At 36.5% G+C, this 17863-nt stretch overlaps 1 protein-coding gene across 1 annotated transcript in view; it reads right to left on the bottom strand.

Moving 5' to 3' along the window:
- Positions 1 to 7038: 7038 nt before the first annotated feature.
- The window catches only part of RNF217 (ring finger protein 217), a 141555-nt gene continuing 130730 nt past the window's right edge, over positions 7039 to 17863 (bottom strand). Inside the window, exon 6 of the mRNA XM_059177665.1 lies at positions 7039 to 16764. Within this exon, the coding sequence (XP_059033648.1) occupies positions 16691 to 16764 (74 nt within the window). The 3' untranslated portion in view covers positions 7039 to 16690. The remainder of the gene's footprint in view (positions 16765 to 17863) is intronic.

Below are 17863 nucleotides of genomic sequence, written 5' to 3' on the forward strand. Positions count from 1 at the left end.
GATTTCCTTTTTTTTTAATGGTTGAATAAAATTCCATTGTACATATGTACCACAGCCCAGTTTTCCATCCATCTGTCAAATAGACACGTAGGTTGTCTCCATGTCTTGGCTACTGTCAATAATTCTGGTATACGCACAAGGGTGCAAATACCTTCTTGAGGTACTGTTTTTCTTTCCTTTGGACATATTCCCAGAAGTGGAATGGCTGGATCATATAGTAGTTCTATTTTTAATTCTTTAAGGAATCTCTATACTGTTTCCCATAGGGGTCGCCCCAATGTATAAGCTTACCAGCAGCTTGCAAGTGTTCCCTTTTCGACACGTCTTCATCAATACTTGCTATTTCTTATCTTTTTGGTAACAGCCATTCTAACAAGCATGGTGTGACACCTCATTGTGGTTTTGATTTGGATTTCTTTAATGATACACTTGTTTTTTTGTTTTAAGATTTTATTTATTTATTTATTTATTTATTTATTTATTTGAGAGAGGGAGAGAGAGAGAGTAGATGTGTGCATTGAGGGAGGGCAGAGGGAGAGAGAGAATCCCAAGCAGGCTCTGCGCTGTGCATGGAGCCCACTGTAGGACTTGATTTCAAGATCCTGAGATTGTGACATGAGCCGAAATCAAGAGTCAGACGCTAAACTGACTGAGCTATCCAGGCACCCAGTTCACTTGTTTTATAGTGAGGATCTTTGAAAGGATTGGCAGGCTAGTTGTACTGTGTGGCCCAAACCTTAAGGGTATGGTAAATTTCATGAGTTCTCCAGCCAGGCGGTAACAGACTATGTCAAGCCTTCCCTCCAGGGCTGCCTATGGCTTAAGGTCTGTTCTGTGGCCCTGAAGTTCTATCCCTCCTTTCATAGTCAAGGCAGACCTGGGTTATGTATATCTTGACTTAGGTTTGAACTATTTAAGTATAGTAAGACAATTATTACTGATTGATTTTTTTTTTTCTTTCAGATGGTCAAGAATCAAAAACTTAATACTGGGGCGTGGTAATTCAAATAAAATAAAAAAGAAATACTTTAACCATGCAAAATAAAGAAGACAAATATAAAATTTTGAATCTTGAAACTTTAAATGGAAAATACTTAAAATACATAACCAGCTGAGTAATATCATATTTAAGTTACTTATGTAGAACAAAGTAATTTTAATTTTTCCTAATTTTAAAACATAGAATTTGAAGCAAAGGAAAGACATTTCTTTTTTTATAGGTGTATATAAATTGAAAAGCTTTTTATCAGTTTCACTGACATACAACTGACAGTAAACTCTTATATTTAAATATGAAGTATATGAGTGAATGAGTTTCCACATATGTATCAATCATTACCACTGAGTTAATTAACGTTTTCCAAAAAGTTTTGTCAAGTTCCTTTGCAATCTCTTCTCTCTGTCTGGAGTTCCAAGTACATGTACGTTTGAACTTTTATATTGTCCTACAGAGCCTGAAGATTCAGTTCAATTTTCTTCAATCTTTTTTCTTTCTGTTCTTCAGATAAAGGAATTTTTATTAACCTATCCTCAAGTTTACTGACCTTTTGCTATTTCCACTATATGCTTGAAATCCTCCAGTGAATTTTTCTAGGTATTACATCTTTTAGTGCTGAAATTTTCATTCAGCTCTGCTTTTAACAATTTCTATTTCTCTGCTGAGATTTTTCTCTCTTCATTCATTTCTTCTTTTCCAGTTTTCTCTTCTCCACAGCTCCCCTCTTGCCCTGTCTTCTTTCTGTGGTTCTGAAGGCAGGTAAAGATGGCGATGGTGCCACTGGAAGGCCAGCGGCTGCCCTCCACAAGCTTGCCTTGGGGCCAAAGTCATTAGAGGATGATAACTGAGACCCTTTCCGCCGTGAGGATTGCACGTCCACATTTTGATTCCTTACCACATTCTGCTTGGTCTTGTTTATTCTCAGCCTTTTCAGGTAGTTGGGGTTTTTGTTGTTGTTGTTGTTATGCTCCTCAGGGAAGGATCAGTTGTAGGGGGTTAACACCATCAGAGCAGAACCAGTACTCCTCAGAACACTTATTTTTATTTTTTGAAGATTTTATTTATTTATCTGAGAGAGAGAGAGAGAGAGAGAGAGAGACAGTACAAGCAGCAGGAATGGCGCGGGCGGGGTGGCGGGGAGAGAGAGAGATGCAGACTCCCTACTGAGCAGGGTCCATATACAGGGCTCAATTCCAGAACCCTGGGATCATAAACCAAGCCAAAGTCAGACACTTAACTGTTGAGCCACTCAGGCACCCCTATTTTTGTTTTATAAAACACCTTTTTGGTGGATGAAATAGAAGTATGATGCAAAGAGCTAGAATTTGATAAAACATGGCTACCTGAAGCTTTAAGCACATTTGTTCAGCCTCAAAGCAGTTTTTGGTGAAAGATCTGAGGCCTTTGAAGGCTTATTTAACAGTAAAAGCACCAAGTTAGGTTGAAATGGCCATCTAGCAATGGGTTTCAGGTGGTCATTTGGTTGCACCTGATACTTCTCAGTTCTGCTCCTGGACATATGTCTAATGAATTGCGTTATTGCAATTTCCCACACCTACATCAATTCATCTGTATGGCATCTAAGCAAAGAGAATAGTGTTCTTAAGGGCTCTTAACAAGGATATGAGAGATGTTTAAAGCTCTGTCCTAAAGACTTGATAATATTTTAGCAATGATGTGTGAAGTGTTTCAATAGTGTTTCTTATTGACTCCAGTGGCCTTAAGAAAATCTGATTCTGGGGCAGCTGCATGGCTCAGTCATAAGTGTAACCATCTGACTTCAGGTCATGATCTCAGGATCCTGGGATGGAGCCTTGAGTCCTGGTTCACGCTCAGCAGGGAGTCTGCTTCCCTCTCTCCCTCCGCACCCCCCACCCCTGCTTGTGCACTCTCTCAAATAAATATAATAAAATAAACCACCTGATTTTGCTTTCTGTTTTCATAATTATTAATTAGCCTAACACAGAGCAAAGATCAAATACCAAGTAATGAAAGGAAGAATTGGCCCCATCTTTTTTTTTTTTTTTTTTTTTTTTTTACTTTATTTATTTTTTAGTAGTCTATACTCAACATAGGGCTTGAACTCACAACCCCGAGATCAAGAGTTGTTTGCTCTTCTGACTGAGCCAGCCAGGTGCCCCTCAATCAATTCTTTTTAAAACGTTTTTCATTCAACAAAATGGCATCCGTATTTAGCAGGATAGTGGATACTTAATAAATAGTCATTGTGAAGCAACTCCAAGAATAATGGAATGATTCTGAGTGCCTCTGGTGGTCACAGGAAATTTTACAGGGCTTGTGTGGGGTTTTTAGTTCACAGATTTCCTTGGAGTAGGACTGAATGGTTCTAGCAAAGAGCTAGCAGCATGACTCCCGAAGTTCTTCGAGCGCCTTTATTCTGTTGCTCAGGCTTCGGGCTTACAGCCTCCTGGAGTTCATTGCAGCCGCCAACCTTTCCTGCAAGGCCAGCTGCTTTTTATGGTCAGAGGAGATAAACAGAGGCTCAATAGGGGATCTATTTCTGGCCCTTGAAAGGGCCTCTGTGTCGCTGGGTAGGGGGGAAATCATCCGACCGCCTCCGTGGAAGGCCTGGAAGATTTCCTGGGGCTGTCCTCTGCATACTGGCACTTCCTCTACCCAGTTGAAATAGCAGATCGGCTAAGAGAAGCCAGCTTTAAAATGTCCGAAGGTATGCAATCACGTCTAACTCAGCAAACCAAAATTCTAATTTGGCAAGCCAATATGTGTAAATTCGATGCTGAATTACTGGCCAGGCTAAGAAACATTTTAATTTAGGGTCACAATTACACCTCAGTGATTGTTCATAACATTCTCTGGGTCAAGAGTGATTTGCTTGAGGGAAGGGAGAAGGGAGTTTCCATTCATTGGATACTACTTTGGGCATCCTGTAAGAACAGTATCCACAGTATATTTATTTCCATTGTGCAGTTGTTAAGGCAAAGTGTAACTTTATAAAACTGCGAAGGAGGTTTTTAATGGCTGTAGTTTTATTATCTATTACTGTTCATATAATATGCTACAGTGCTAGAGATCTGGTTCCCCCATATTCAAGGAAGGGAACTCGGCTCCAGTAAGGTTGAGCCCCTCGTCCAAGGCCACAGCACCCACAAACAGGTAGTAGAATCCAGGCCTCTTTACACGACCCAGATCATCATCTTTATGTGATGTGAGTTTCTTGGTTAGAAATGCAAGTCAAGAACAAAACCACTGGGTGTCAAAAGAAGCGTTAAGGAAAAATACCTTCTCCAGACGTCTGGATGGCTCAGTTGGTTCAGTGTCTGCCTTCCAGTTAGGCTCCCTGCTCAGTGGGGAGCCTACTTCTCCCTCTGCCTGCCCCTTCCCCTGCTCTCTCTCACTTTCCCTCTCTCAAATAAATAAATAGAATATTTAAAAGAAAAAAATATCTCCTCCTTCACAATGATTTTTATTTATGCAAAGAAATAGTCTTAGGTCGGTAAATAGTATATCTTTTAGATATTTTTCACTATTATCAATTGATTATACAAAAATGCAAAAGGAGACAGAAAAATTTGATCCCAAAAATGTAAAAGGAGACAGAAAAATTTGATCCCAGCTCTGGGTAATAAATGTGCCACCCCAATGATCTTTTTAAAGAGATGGGATCTACCTGTATTGCTATTTAACTGCTTAGACTTATTTAAATTAATTAGGATCCCCATCTCCGCAAACAGAAGGGTGCAGCACAGGTGACCTCAGGTTCTGGAAGGTCAAGCAACTTTCCAGGTTTAATGTAAAATGTTGCTGCCATCGTACTGTAACAAGCAATTACACATTTTAGAAGGAAAACAGAACTTGTATCAAATGGGTTGTTCACTTAGAGAAGAATTCCCTGCATCCAGGAACGAGGTTTTTCTGGGGCACAGAGGAGGTGGAGTGGGTTTTCCAAATGGAAGCCTGGGGTACTCCATAGATTGCACTATGGCTTAGCTTAGGTCCTGTCTTAGGGCTGACCAGAAACTATCTCAGGTTTCCAGACAATTCCAAATAGGAAAGGGGAAAGTGTTTTTTCACTCCTTCAAAAGTATTTGCTGACCCATTGATCTCAATATTTCAGACAGTGTTCTAAGGCACTGTCTACCGGGCATTTTAATCCTGCAACTACCCTTCTAGGTAAGCATATTCTAATTTTACAGATGAGGAATTTGAGGTACAAAGAGATTAAGTAACTTCTCCTAGTTCCCTGAACTAAAAAGCAGAGCCTAAATTCGTAACTTGTCTGTCTGGGTCCAATGTTTGTCTATGTTCTTTCTATTATGCCTGGCATGCATGTAGATATCATATATATATATATATCTTATGTATATCATATATATATCTATATGCACACATACATATCCTGTAAGTAAATAATTGAGACATATTTATACTAAAAGTAATGGTAGTTTATTGAAAACTGAAATTTAATTGAGTGTCTTGCATTCAGTCTGATAACTGTTGGGTGGTAGGCTCCTCATGGCCAGCAAGGAGGCAACAAGATGTATCAGGATTAAAATGCTCTAAATCTACTCTAATTTTATTTCATGTTGGATTAGGACCCACCATATGATTTAATTTACCTGAATTACCTCATTAAAGGACTTAGCTCCAAAGATGGTCTCATTTTGAGGTGCTGGGAGTTAGGATTTTGGCATATGAATTCTGGGGGAAATAGTTAAGCCCATAGAAGGGTCATACGACAAGAGTGTGCCCTAAATCCAATGGCTGAAGTGAAGTGAAGACATCACAGGTAAAGGAATGCCAAGGATTGCTGGCAACCCCCAGACGCTAGAGAAAGGCACAAAACAGTCTTCCTCAGGGCCTCCAGAAAGAACCAACACTGCCGATGTTTTAACGTTGAACTTCGGTCTCCACAAACATGAAAGAATACATTTTTGTTGTCTTATGGCATCCAGCTTGTGGTAGTTGTTACGTTAACCCTGGAAACAAATACAAAGTGCCTCGTTCAGGAGTGCTTTGCAAAGAATGCTCAACAGAGGAGGCCGTGGTGACGTGTCCTATGTGATATGGCCAAGAGGGTATTCTGCAGAAGATGCTGGGCCTGGGGGCCGTGGAGGAGGAGTCTGGGTGGAAGAGGAGAAGGTAGGAACCAGCCTGTGCAAAGGCACAGGGCCCTGACATGGCCTGTCCAGGTTGGAGAAATGCTACGACTGAATAATTCAAACTAACTTTAAAAATAGGTTGCACAGGGGCGCCTGGGTGGCTCAGTGGGTTGAAGCCTCTGCCTTCGGCTCAGGTCATGATCCCAGGGTCCTGGGATCGAGCCCCACATCGGGCTCTCTGCTCTGCAGGGAGCCTGTTTCCTCCTCTTTCTCTGCCTGCCTCTCTGCCTAGTTTCTCTCTGTCAAATAAATAAAATATTAAAAAAAAATAGGTTGCACAGATCCAAATTTAATTGCTGAAAGAAACCTTAGAGGTTGCCACCTCAGTCGTCATTGTAGACTGATGTCTGGGTAGGTATGTGGCTAACTTAATATCACCAACCAAATTAATCAAAGAACTCAAGGTAGGAATCCATTGTTGAAACTCTTGCCGGGCCCTGTCTCTACTGGACCAGTGTTGGAGCCTGGTCTTTTCCTAAAAGCATGTGCAGTATATTTTTATATATAGCAGGGGCTCATTACATGTTTACTGAAGAAAATAATTAAGGGAATAAATAATATCAAATGGATTTTCAATGAATGACTAAATCTAAGAGAATGTAATTGGCATTATACTGTGTGCTTGCAGATACACTATTTTCATCAGAATGTTCATCAGAATGATTTTCTGTATTCTGTGAGGTTTCCCTAAAACACACCACAGTGACACAACACAATCCACTTTCCAAAAAAAGCATACCCCGAATTTCTGTTCATTCTTGTTTGTCTAGTCAGAATCTAGTGCAGAAATGACTTCATTAATCTTTTCAAATTTACTTACATTCAGGTAATTGTGCCATTGTCAAATTTTACCTTTTCATTTCTTTAAATTCCAAATGTACTGCAAAAAAGACAAGAGTCTTTTCTTTTAAAAACTTTTATTAGGCATTGCTAGATGACGTTGCCTGATGGATCACACGCCCCCTGTGAGTAATCAGCACTTCACAGGAATCCATACAAGCGCTCACAGTGACAATAAAACTAGCTGATTCCCGTTACAGTTTCCATCCAAGTAGAGTGTCATTATATCCTTCCATGAGATCTAATCTCATAATTAAGATTACCCTTCCATTCTAAACCAACCAACCAAAAACATTAAAAAAAAAAAAAAAAAAAAAAAAAAGAAAAAGCCCAACCACAACAAAAGGCTGTAGGGACATACCAAAAGTCCAGAATTAGACTCCAGAATATCACAAGGTATCCATCTTTGGAAAGATTTGCCCCTAAAATTTGTGTGATCTGACACTTGGGTTGTTTTTACTGTCAGCCGCAAGTGAGATTGTATTTGCTAAGAGGAGCAGTACAATGACACGTATCCACTGACAATTCTTGAGGTAATAGATTTTTAAATTTTACTGCTTAAAAAAAAAAAATCTGTTAATTTTCAGGTCCTGTCCAGCAGGACATAATCTGTTGGCAGGAAGATTCTTTCCTCTTTTTTTTTTTTTTTGTCAAATATGTACACATATTTTCATATACAACCTGTGTCTTTGTCTTTTCTAAGCACACAATTTATTTTAATTTTCATCATACATTCATCAGGAAAAGTTGAGTGATATACCATAGTACATATAGAATACAATAGACCCAGCTTTTTATATAAAGCTAACACAAAAGGCAAAGACCGAGAAGAGTACAATAACATTATACAAAGTATCTTGGTATTGATAAAGCCCACTGTGAATGCATAATTACATGTAAATAGCAAACACCATGATTCTTCAGCATCTGTATGGAAGTGGATTACAAATAACACATTGCCAAAGACAAATTGTAGGAAACAGATCTAATTCCTGCAGTTCCATATATTTACTTTTATTTTTAATGCCTTTTGTAAAGTAATTTTGTCCTCATTGAAGCCATGAAGACTGACAACCATTCTAACTTTCGTTTTAAATTTTAATAATCAGCATTCTTTTTTTGCAGTTTAAAAGTACACTTCAATGATGGTGGCTTCAAATTATGGTGTTTAATATCCTTTAAAAAAAATTCTTTAGCTTAAAAATAAACACTGAACTTCAGAAAAAAATATTGGCTAACCTGCTATTCCAGAGATAATACAGTGGGTTAAGGTAACAAAGGCAGCCTATATGTACCTCTAAAGTTGTACTGTCTCATCAGCACTTTAAATATAAGGGCCAAGGAACACTCACAAAAAATATATGGCTCTTTAGGTAAGAATTAAAGTCAAGTGAAAAAAAATAAGGCACTAATAACATATGTAAGTGTTACATACTCTCATCACACAAAGCACCATATAGAAGGTTAAAGAAGTATACATTAGTGCTATTGGAAAATGGGAATAAACCCACTTTCCCTTTTATTCCCCAATTCCTTCCTTTCTTTTCAGTAATTAATGTATAAGCACTAAAATGGTAGGAGAAATTATATAGTATACAAATCACAATTTGTGGAACCAACAGCATGAAACAATCATTTGGAAATAAGTTGATTACTCTAATGTAAGAAATTACAGTCTTCGAATACTCCCTATTTTCCAACATTTTCACCCTAACGAACTTTGTTTCTTTCCAAGTTTTCTTTCGGGGATTTCTGCATAATATTATCATCTATTTTCTCAATTTATTTCTACTGCCTCTTTTAAAAAAATAGATTGAAAATAGTTTTCTCCAGTTTTATAAATACTAAAGTTAATAGTATTACCAATGAAATGTAAAAAAAGTTAAAAAATAAAATCACATACATATTTTCCGATATCATTAAAAAAGAAAATCTCTTCTCAGCCAGGCTCATTTTAAACATGAGAAATATTGTAACTTATATTATCTGAAAATTGGTTACAAATTTTACAGAAAACAAAAAATATACAATATAATGAAATGATGGACAAGATCGGGTAGGAACCACTAGGGAGAGGCATTCATTTTAAAATTAAGAAATTTCTTCTCTTTTGCTATTGCTCATGAGAATATAATTAAAATGGGACATATTCTGATAATTCATATAGGAAACAATTTTACCTTGGAATTGTAATTTCTGAATCTGATAACAGATTCTGATCTGATAACAGATTAAAGACTCAAATGTATTTATTTTTAGCATTTTACACTTTGAAAAAAAGAATGTGAATCATTTAATTGTCCCATAGTTTTGCAATATGTATACATGTATATAAACATATTTGTTTCATGAATATATCTTATGCCCAATTTTGTTTAAACTAAAAATGAAACAGCTAACCATTGTGGTTTCTTTATGATGTGTTAACAATACTTTAATCACACTATTTTTGTGTTCCTTCTACACACAGTTAACTTTGTGATCTCTCAGAATTTACTACTTATTAATAATTGATTTCAAATATGCAATGAGATTGTCAATTTTTACATTAAAAATCTGTAAGTTGTTCTTGTTAAGGTAAATGGTAATGTGTATATATATATACCAATTACTGTTCTAGATGTTGTAAGAAATACAATGTTGGTTTACTCTTTTCAATGCCATATACAGAATTTTAATTATGGTGAAAATGCTCAAATAACAAAATTAAGGTATTGCCATATGGAACTTAAAAAAAAAGGCCTTAGGGAAAAGGCTTGTAGTCAGCTGATAAAAACTCATGATAATTTATCTAAAATTTTCTTAGTAAAGCATGCTAATTTTCTACAAACTAAAAATGCTCAAATATATTATATAAAATATTTAGATAGTGTTTACTTGAAAGAATCAGTAAAATTATATTTGGGCATAGAGGAAGTAATATGTTGAAGAAATATTATTTTTAAGAATTTGACTGGATTATTGAGACTATTTCCCTACCTTGGGCATAAAGTGAACACCTAACAGCTTTCCAGGAAACTGATGACCAACAGCAGTTAGTCAGCTATAAGAATAAATTTGAAATGACATGATTTCAGCAAATTCTGGAGTCCTTTAACACCCAAGTTGGACTTACCCTTGGATTTTTCCATAACATATACCAAACTTATGCTAAATATATCTTGAGTGTTACTTATACCTAATCGTATCTGAACATGTTGAACATTTGCTGATGACAGAATAAGGCTAATGTCAGTTACATTCAATGTTACTACTTTGTATTATCAAACTGTCTAATAATGTTCACAGAGTATGAATCCATAGTCAAATCTTATATACAAATGCTACACTACATAAATCCACCCCAAGTCCAAGCTGTAGGACTTTTTGGTGACACAAAGACCCAAAACCAGACATGTGGCCATTTTGGATGAATCAAGAATGACTTGGGATCAGACTGGAGAATATCCGCACGTGCTTTCTGTCCAACTAAAATGCAAACACAACACTGACTTTACAATACTCATGAAGCCATTTCTGAAGCTTGGTCTTAGAGTACTATTAGATTCTCTGATCCAACTGACATCTTCTTGTTCATTTTATTTCTTGTCAGAGGGCAAGGGTTCTCCAACACCTATCAAGAAAAGGAGTAACATTCCAGGTACTCCTCACACATTTCAATTTACAAAGTAAGCCAAGGTAAATTATGTTCACTACCAGAGCCAAATTATGGAGTCCTTTCAGTATTTGAATTTCACCTAGTTAGTCAACAAGTTAATGGCGAAACAGAATTTAATCCACAGTTGGCCAAGACAGGAATGAGGACAGAAGAGGGAAAAGGCAAGATAACTAGGAAAATCTCAAGAAAGCAGGAACTGGGTGTTGAAGTACATGGGAAGAAAGCAGGGAAGAAAGTCATTTAATATTAATAATAAAACAGAGTGACAAAAATATGGGATAAACTTGAAAAACACAATGTTTTCTATGCCAATAAATCCATATAATCTAAGTAATATGGAGTTAAACATACTTAATTAAATTTCTTTTATAAGCTAAAAGAAGATGGCAAAAAAAAGGCAGTGGCAATATTTCATGTATTTAAAAAAATAATTTTTGCCTTGCAGGTCATACAGTTACTCTCAAAACAGTCACTTTTTTAGCTAAAAAAAAAAAAAAAAGAATATAGTTGATGATACACATAATTACATGCTTCTACAGCTGGCACTTATGTACAGGGATCTAAAGAATGTGCTATATGATGGCTTCAGGTAAGGCTCCAAACAGACAATTAATTATAAGTCCTACATTACATGACTTCCTGCTTCTTGGATTTGGATAGAGTCAGCTAAAATAGGACTCTCGGAACAGGGATGTGCAGTACTGTAGTCCCACATAACAGTTGCCTATCAAATGAGTATTAGCTCTATCCTCAAAACCAGAGTTATAAAGGAGTTCTATCGCATTTCTCTTTTAAAGGTTTGCATCATTGGTTTGCATCGAAAAGGTAACATTTCACAATCCTGAAGACTCCACAGTTTTTGGAACTCTGACTTTGTTCAGACCATGTATTAATGCTTCTCTAAAGTTATTTCAGTTTCATTACATAATTGTAGATGTGTAATTTTAAAATGGGATTTTGCAATTTATTTTCCAGAGGAAGAAGAAAAGATCATATTTAAACTATAAGAATTTTTTAAAAATACTGTTCAGACTGGCTGTTGGTGATAGTTTTGATTTACTATGTTTCTAGCCAGTGGCATTCCTTTTATAGTTATGAAAAATGAAAATGCAGTTAAAATGAAGTAGAAGTTAACTTAATATTTTAAACACTCTAGTTAGGTTATTTGGTAACATTTACTAATTACTTGTTATGTTTAAGCTCCTGATATCAGTTTTTAGAATTACTATAATTTCAGAAACTCAGCTACATTTTTTGGGGGTATGTTTTACTTGTTCTAAATTTTAGGCTCTGATTTCCACATTCCCCCATCCCAAATTTAGAGGTGACATATATTTATTAATACTGCTTTCTACTGTCTCCATCATAATATATGTAACACCTTCTTTAATTCTGTTGATTACTTAAATGGCACAAGTATTTTAAAGTGCATTATTGAATTTTAAGGCTCTCTTTATAATAGACACTAACACCAAACAATAAAGCCAACCACAAGAAAAATTACTTTCAGTGACTGGGATAGATTTCAGCTACAGATATGAAAAGATAAGCACGTAATCCAATGTGATGACTCACATTAAGGCATATGTGCAGTTTTCTCCTGAAATTAAAAAATAAAATGGTTTTTGGCATGATTTAAAAAAAAATCGCACTTAAGGAAGCCTATCAATCAATCTCCTTTAGGCCACTAACTTTTTCTATAATTATAAATTTATCAGGCAGCCTGAGGTCTAATGTTACAAACAACTGCAAAGTTTAACAAGGGAGGAGCTGGATTGATGTCTTGGCAGACGTACTTCAATTTGACAGAAGTTCAGGAAGGAACACTGATGTTTTGCACCTGCCAGAGCGAGCTTTTTACCTGTCCTGTTCCTCCTCCTTTTTTGCAGTGAAGAGGAGCTAATTAGAGTTATCAGGGGAGTGGAGAAAAACGACACTGGGGAGAGTCACCAAGGACTGGAGGAGGTGACAGGGGTTGGATGGTATTTTAGGGGACCCAGGGGTCATATGGATGGTAGGGTTGAATAATAAAGGCTCAGCTGGGGGCTTGGGCCTCAAGAGCTGGGGGCTTGGGTGGCAGAGGACAGGGAATTTCCAGACAGGCACAGCCAAGCAAGCACAACAAAAGAGAACAGGTTGTGATCGGATTGTGTTTGGTAATCTTTGATGGTTTTCCTGTCTGTTCTGCCTGTAGGATAAATAGCACCTAGCAGAAACTCAAGGTGGTGGCAACAGGTTGTTGCTTGTACCAAAAGGTTGGACCCCTCTCCTCTTAGTGCCACATGCAGAAGGTCTTAGGGAACTTCTGGGACTCATAAAATGAATGTTTCACGTGATTCCAAATTTCTAAGCATCCCAACAAACTACCAAACCTTACAAATAGTAAAATTTATTTTTTGCAGATAATTATGGTCATTCTTAATTGCCAACATAATTGTTTCCTATTTTTCACAATGGCATAATTAAGTTCCTTTGTGGTGCAACATGCATGAACATGGATAGTGTTGAAAAAAAGTGACAAACATTACCAGTTTAGCTATTTGCTTTAAATTCCTCAAGTTTAAAAACAAGGCAACCCAAATATCAGTGTATCTCACAGACATCTTGTAGACATCTCACATTATCTTAGAAATATCTCGTTGCATTTTATTTTTATTGGAATAAGATGGACTTTCCTTTATATGTTTTGGCCACATATTTATTTGGCTAACCAAGCAGGGGTTATATCCTGCAAAAGATGCTTTTCTTTTAAAAACTCTTACATAATCTTTCTTTTTCCCAAGCAAAGGGTCTGAAATATAGTATCTCTATGATCTCATTCATTGAAAATACGTTAAAATTTTATTACAAATATCTTATAAAAACAAATTTTAAAAGTTATGGAAATGTGTACATAAAGTGATAAAAATATATGTAAAAGATCTTCACTGATGCATTGAAATAGAGAAGTAAAAACAATCTCGATGCCCATTCAAGAGGGACTAATGAAGTAAAGTATAGTCCCACAATGGAATATGTAGTAATCTACAAAAGAATGAGGTAAATCTATTTAAACACTTATGGGAAGGTGTCTACTAATGTATAATAAAACGAAAAAATAGTCACAGGACATTAAGACTACTGTCCTATTTGTATAAAACTAATACACATGGACTTATACAAACACACTTGTATATATACACAAAGTTTCTAGAAGGACATTTATCAAAACATTAACAGTGGTTACCCCTAGAAAATAAGGGGTGGGCTAGACCAGTTGAATTTGCATTTTATAATTCTATATGGTTTGATTTTTTAAAAGGAGTATATATTACATTTACAATAAAAATGACAAGCTTTGGATAGAACAATATTTATTTTATGTGTGCGTTTCTTTTTCTAAAGTAGCTTTTAGAATTTATCCCAAAAGTTACTAGTGTTGGCACTAACATATAAATAATCCTTCTTCTTTTCTTCTTTCTTTTTAAGATCTTGATGACACTTAGTAAAAACATTCACAAATTATTACTTTAAGTCACTATCAGGGAAAGGCCGAATATATACCAACTTTTAAAGATAAAAATGTATATATTAATTTAAAAAATCTATGCAATAGAAAAATGAAAATCCTGTGCAACACTGTGACAGTATCTCAAGCATTGATGAGAGAACCTTCGACGATGACAGACGCCATTTTGTAATTGGAAAATTGGAACATTTCCAAATAATATGAAGGTATCTCCAAAAGATAAGTTATTCAAAGGAAGGAATAAAAATCCCTGAGTAAGTCAAAGACAAGATACACAATAACCTAAGAAAATAGATTATCTAAGACCAGAGAGTATATTATTTATTTACTTGGTTTATATGTATGTGGAGTTCGTGTTTATATGCAGCTATGGAAATAGCAGATACACGTGTATGTAGATTGACAAATACATATCTATACACATATCATACATAAACATATCCACTAGATTTAGAGTTCATCGCACTCACATATTGTCAAACTAACACCTAAGTTCCGAAAAATATGAATTTATGAAAATTAAGCACTCTCACGGCAGACTTACATGGATTTAGGATAGAAATTTTCATTTTCTTGTTTTAATACTAGAGCACAAAGAATAGGCACTGAAAAATGTTTGTTGGATGGATGGATGAGTGGTAAGATGAATCTGTGAAATTAGAGCATCTCTTCTCCTTGCATTGTGTTATGTTTAGAAACATGCCATCGGAGAACCATAAATGGCACGCCCTCCTCTAACTGAATGTAGACGAGTCCAGAAACTGCAGTACAGCCATTCTGAGTGTGATCCAGAAAGAACAGACGCTCACTATCCTTGCAAGTAACCTTCACTAGCGCGGACTTTTGTGGTCTGATAAAGATGATAAATGTTTTTCTTCGGAGCCCAACAAGACAAACTATCCATGTTAATGCATGTTTTATCACAGAAGTTATTACCATTCAGATAAGGCTGCTGAAAAATAAATGCTACATCTATGCAGATAGCTCATCTTAAGGATTTGGAGACAAGTGGAAACTTCAGGCTTCTTAGTGCTCTTTACGTCCATTCTGCTGATGAACTTCCATGATGAAAACAAAGGAATAGTTTGTTTAGTTTAGTTGCTTTTTTTTTTTCTTATTTTTAAAGATGTCTCAGTTTGGTAAAACTTCCTGAAGATATTTCCTTCATTTTTCCAAAAGTTGTTTCTATTTTAGATAAACCCATGAACACCAAAAGCTGTGTTTTTAAATTACCCCATCCATAAGAAGATATCAGCATATTTGATAGTCTTTGAGCAGTAAACATAAAAAAAAACCTTCAAAACTGTATTTTTTTTTTTTAATGAAAATCTTGGGGACAAATAAAAAGAAAGAAGAGAGAGAGAGAAAGAGAGAAGAGGTAAGAGGGTAGGGTTTCCAAAACTATCACAAATTGACCTAAAGCAGAATTATTGGTAATTACAAGTTGATTAAAAAATTAGCAGAACAGTGATTGTTTAAAGGCTTAAGCAGTTCTTGCTACAGCAAATTTGTTTTTTAAATTAACTAATCCCGTCTGAAGGATTTGTTCATTTAGTAAAACATGGATGCCAAAACTTAAAATATCTGAAAAGACTAAACATCTGGTCTTGAGCAGCCTACCAGTTTCGTCAGTTAATAAAGTTTGATGATCCTCGAGGTGACCTTGCACAAATTTCTGGTGTGTGTGCCTGTGTGTGAGACAGAGAGACAGCAAGGAATCGAAAGGGCCAACATCAAAATAGCCTGTTGTCTACATTGGCTTTAATTCAGTATATTACCAAAATACGCCCAGAAAGGAACGATCATCTTTAAATATGTCTATGAAAATGTGGAAAAATAGCGTAGAGGCATAGAACTCGACAAGTACAAGATTATTGGACCTAGTTTTAATACAGATACTTATACACACACACTCACACCCCTGCACAGATACACGTCAGTAACTCATGGTTCTTCTCATTAATTTTGTTTCACTAGTTCCCTTTTGAGCAGTGAGATTTTTAACAATTATAGCATCTGAAGGATGAAGGAATTCTACTGCTCGGGCCACAGATAAAAACAGGTGCGTATGGTGAGCCTCTGTCTTCTGAAAAGTGGCCTTGCTTGTTTGCACAGGTGGGGTGATTTCCGCTATTCACACCAAGTCTCAGAAGAGGGCCTGGAAGGACGTTTAGGTACAAAGACCGTTCAAACAACGCTTAGGAGAGGCATGCTCAGACAATTCTGAGGATCCCTGGTTCTTAATGAAAATATTTTCTTCCAAGAACCAGTAAGAAGGTCAGAGTTATGATACAGATATTTATAGTCTATGAAAGTGACCATTTTTGAAAAGCAGCAAACTGTGTAAGGAAAGGAGTCAGGATACCACGGAGGGAGTGCACTGGCGCGAGAGGCACTGTGGCCGGCAGACAACCACGGGGCGGGGCGGGGCGGGGCAGGGGGCGGGACGGGGCTCAAGTGTTTTTCAAGACAGGAGTCTCAGATGAGTGTGCCATTCTGTGTGGCTCCTACCCGGACCGGCTTCGTTCCACGAAATCATCCGCATTTTACCAGTGCATTCCTGTCCGTGATCGCTTTCTCTGTTTTTTACAAAGGCAATAGATAGGAAATACAAATAAACCTGAGGATAAAAAGAGATGAAAGGTAATTAGGAGGAGAGGCATTTTAGGTCTATATATTTGAAAAGTTTCCATTTTCCATTTTTCATTTTGCAGTCATTTACAAATGATTGCAACTTAGTGATACATGTGGATGAAGGGGGGGGGGGAAGACACCTATACTATGAAATGGATTTACTCCTATAAGATGTCATTCATTGTTAGTTTTCTGGAGTTCTCTCCCCCTTTGAACAACCTCTCTGACACCAGTGTGAATATGGAATCATGTCTTCTAACAAAATACACAGTCTTAGGTTGATCTTCTTTATTATCCCTAGTCGTACCATTTGCACCCTGATGGGATACTTCAGTCTCGGGCAGTACAGCACATTACTTAGGAACATGGGCTGTAGAGCCAAATGCCAGGTCCGAGTCCCCTGTTCTGACACATATGAGGTCCTAGTAAGCCTTATTTCCTCCATAGTAAAATGTAAATAATAACAGTATCTACTTCCTAAATTGCTTCCTAAATTGTAAGAACTTAAATGTCAGTTACTTTATAATCTTAACTGTCCTGTACATGTAAATTACTTGCTCAATAGAAATTTACATACAAAAGTTTATTTTATTTAGAAAAGAAAAAAAATACCACCTATTATGTGGAACAGTCATCAAATCAATCTTTATCCATAGTGTTTAATTCAAAATTCTCTAAAGGAATGGTTCTCAAAGTCTGGGGTCCCTGGACCAGTGGCAGGAGTAACCTGGGAACTTCTTAGAACTGGAAATCTATGGGCCCTGCCCCTATATGGAGTCAGAAACTGAGAGTAGAAACCAGAAACCTGTGTTTTAACCAGTCCTCAAGGTTATTCTACAACATGCTGGAGTATGAGAACCACTGTTTTAAAACACCTATTTCAGTAGACTTGTATGAATGAAACTGTATGGAATCACTCCTACATTTTCTGTTTGCCAATGCTGAGGTACATGTTGGGAATAAGTTCCTGTTCATTCTGAAGCTATCTTTTTTACCCAGGGTACGCTTACACTAGAACAAACCAATTATACAAGGGTATACCAGAGCCTTTTTTCTTGTTGGTTCAACCTAAACTCAGAATCGGA

This window comes from Mustela lutreola, chromosome 6 (genome assembly GCF_030435805.1).
Source record: "Mustela lutreola isolate mMusLut2 chromosome 6, mMusLut2.pri, whole genome shotgun sequence".
In the NCBI taxonomy this organism is placed as follows: Eukaryota; Metazoa; Chordata; class Mammalia; order Carnivora; family Mustelidae; genus Mustela; species Mustela lutreola.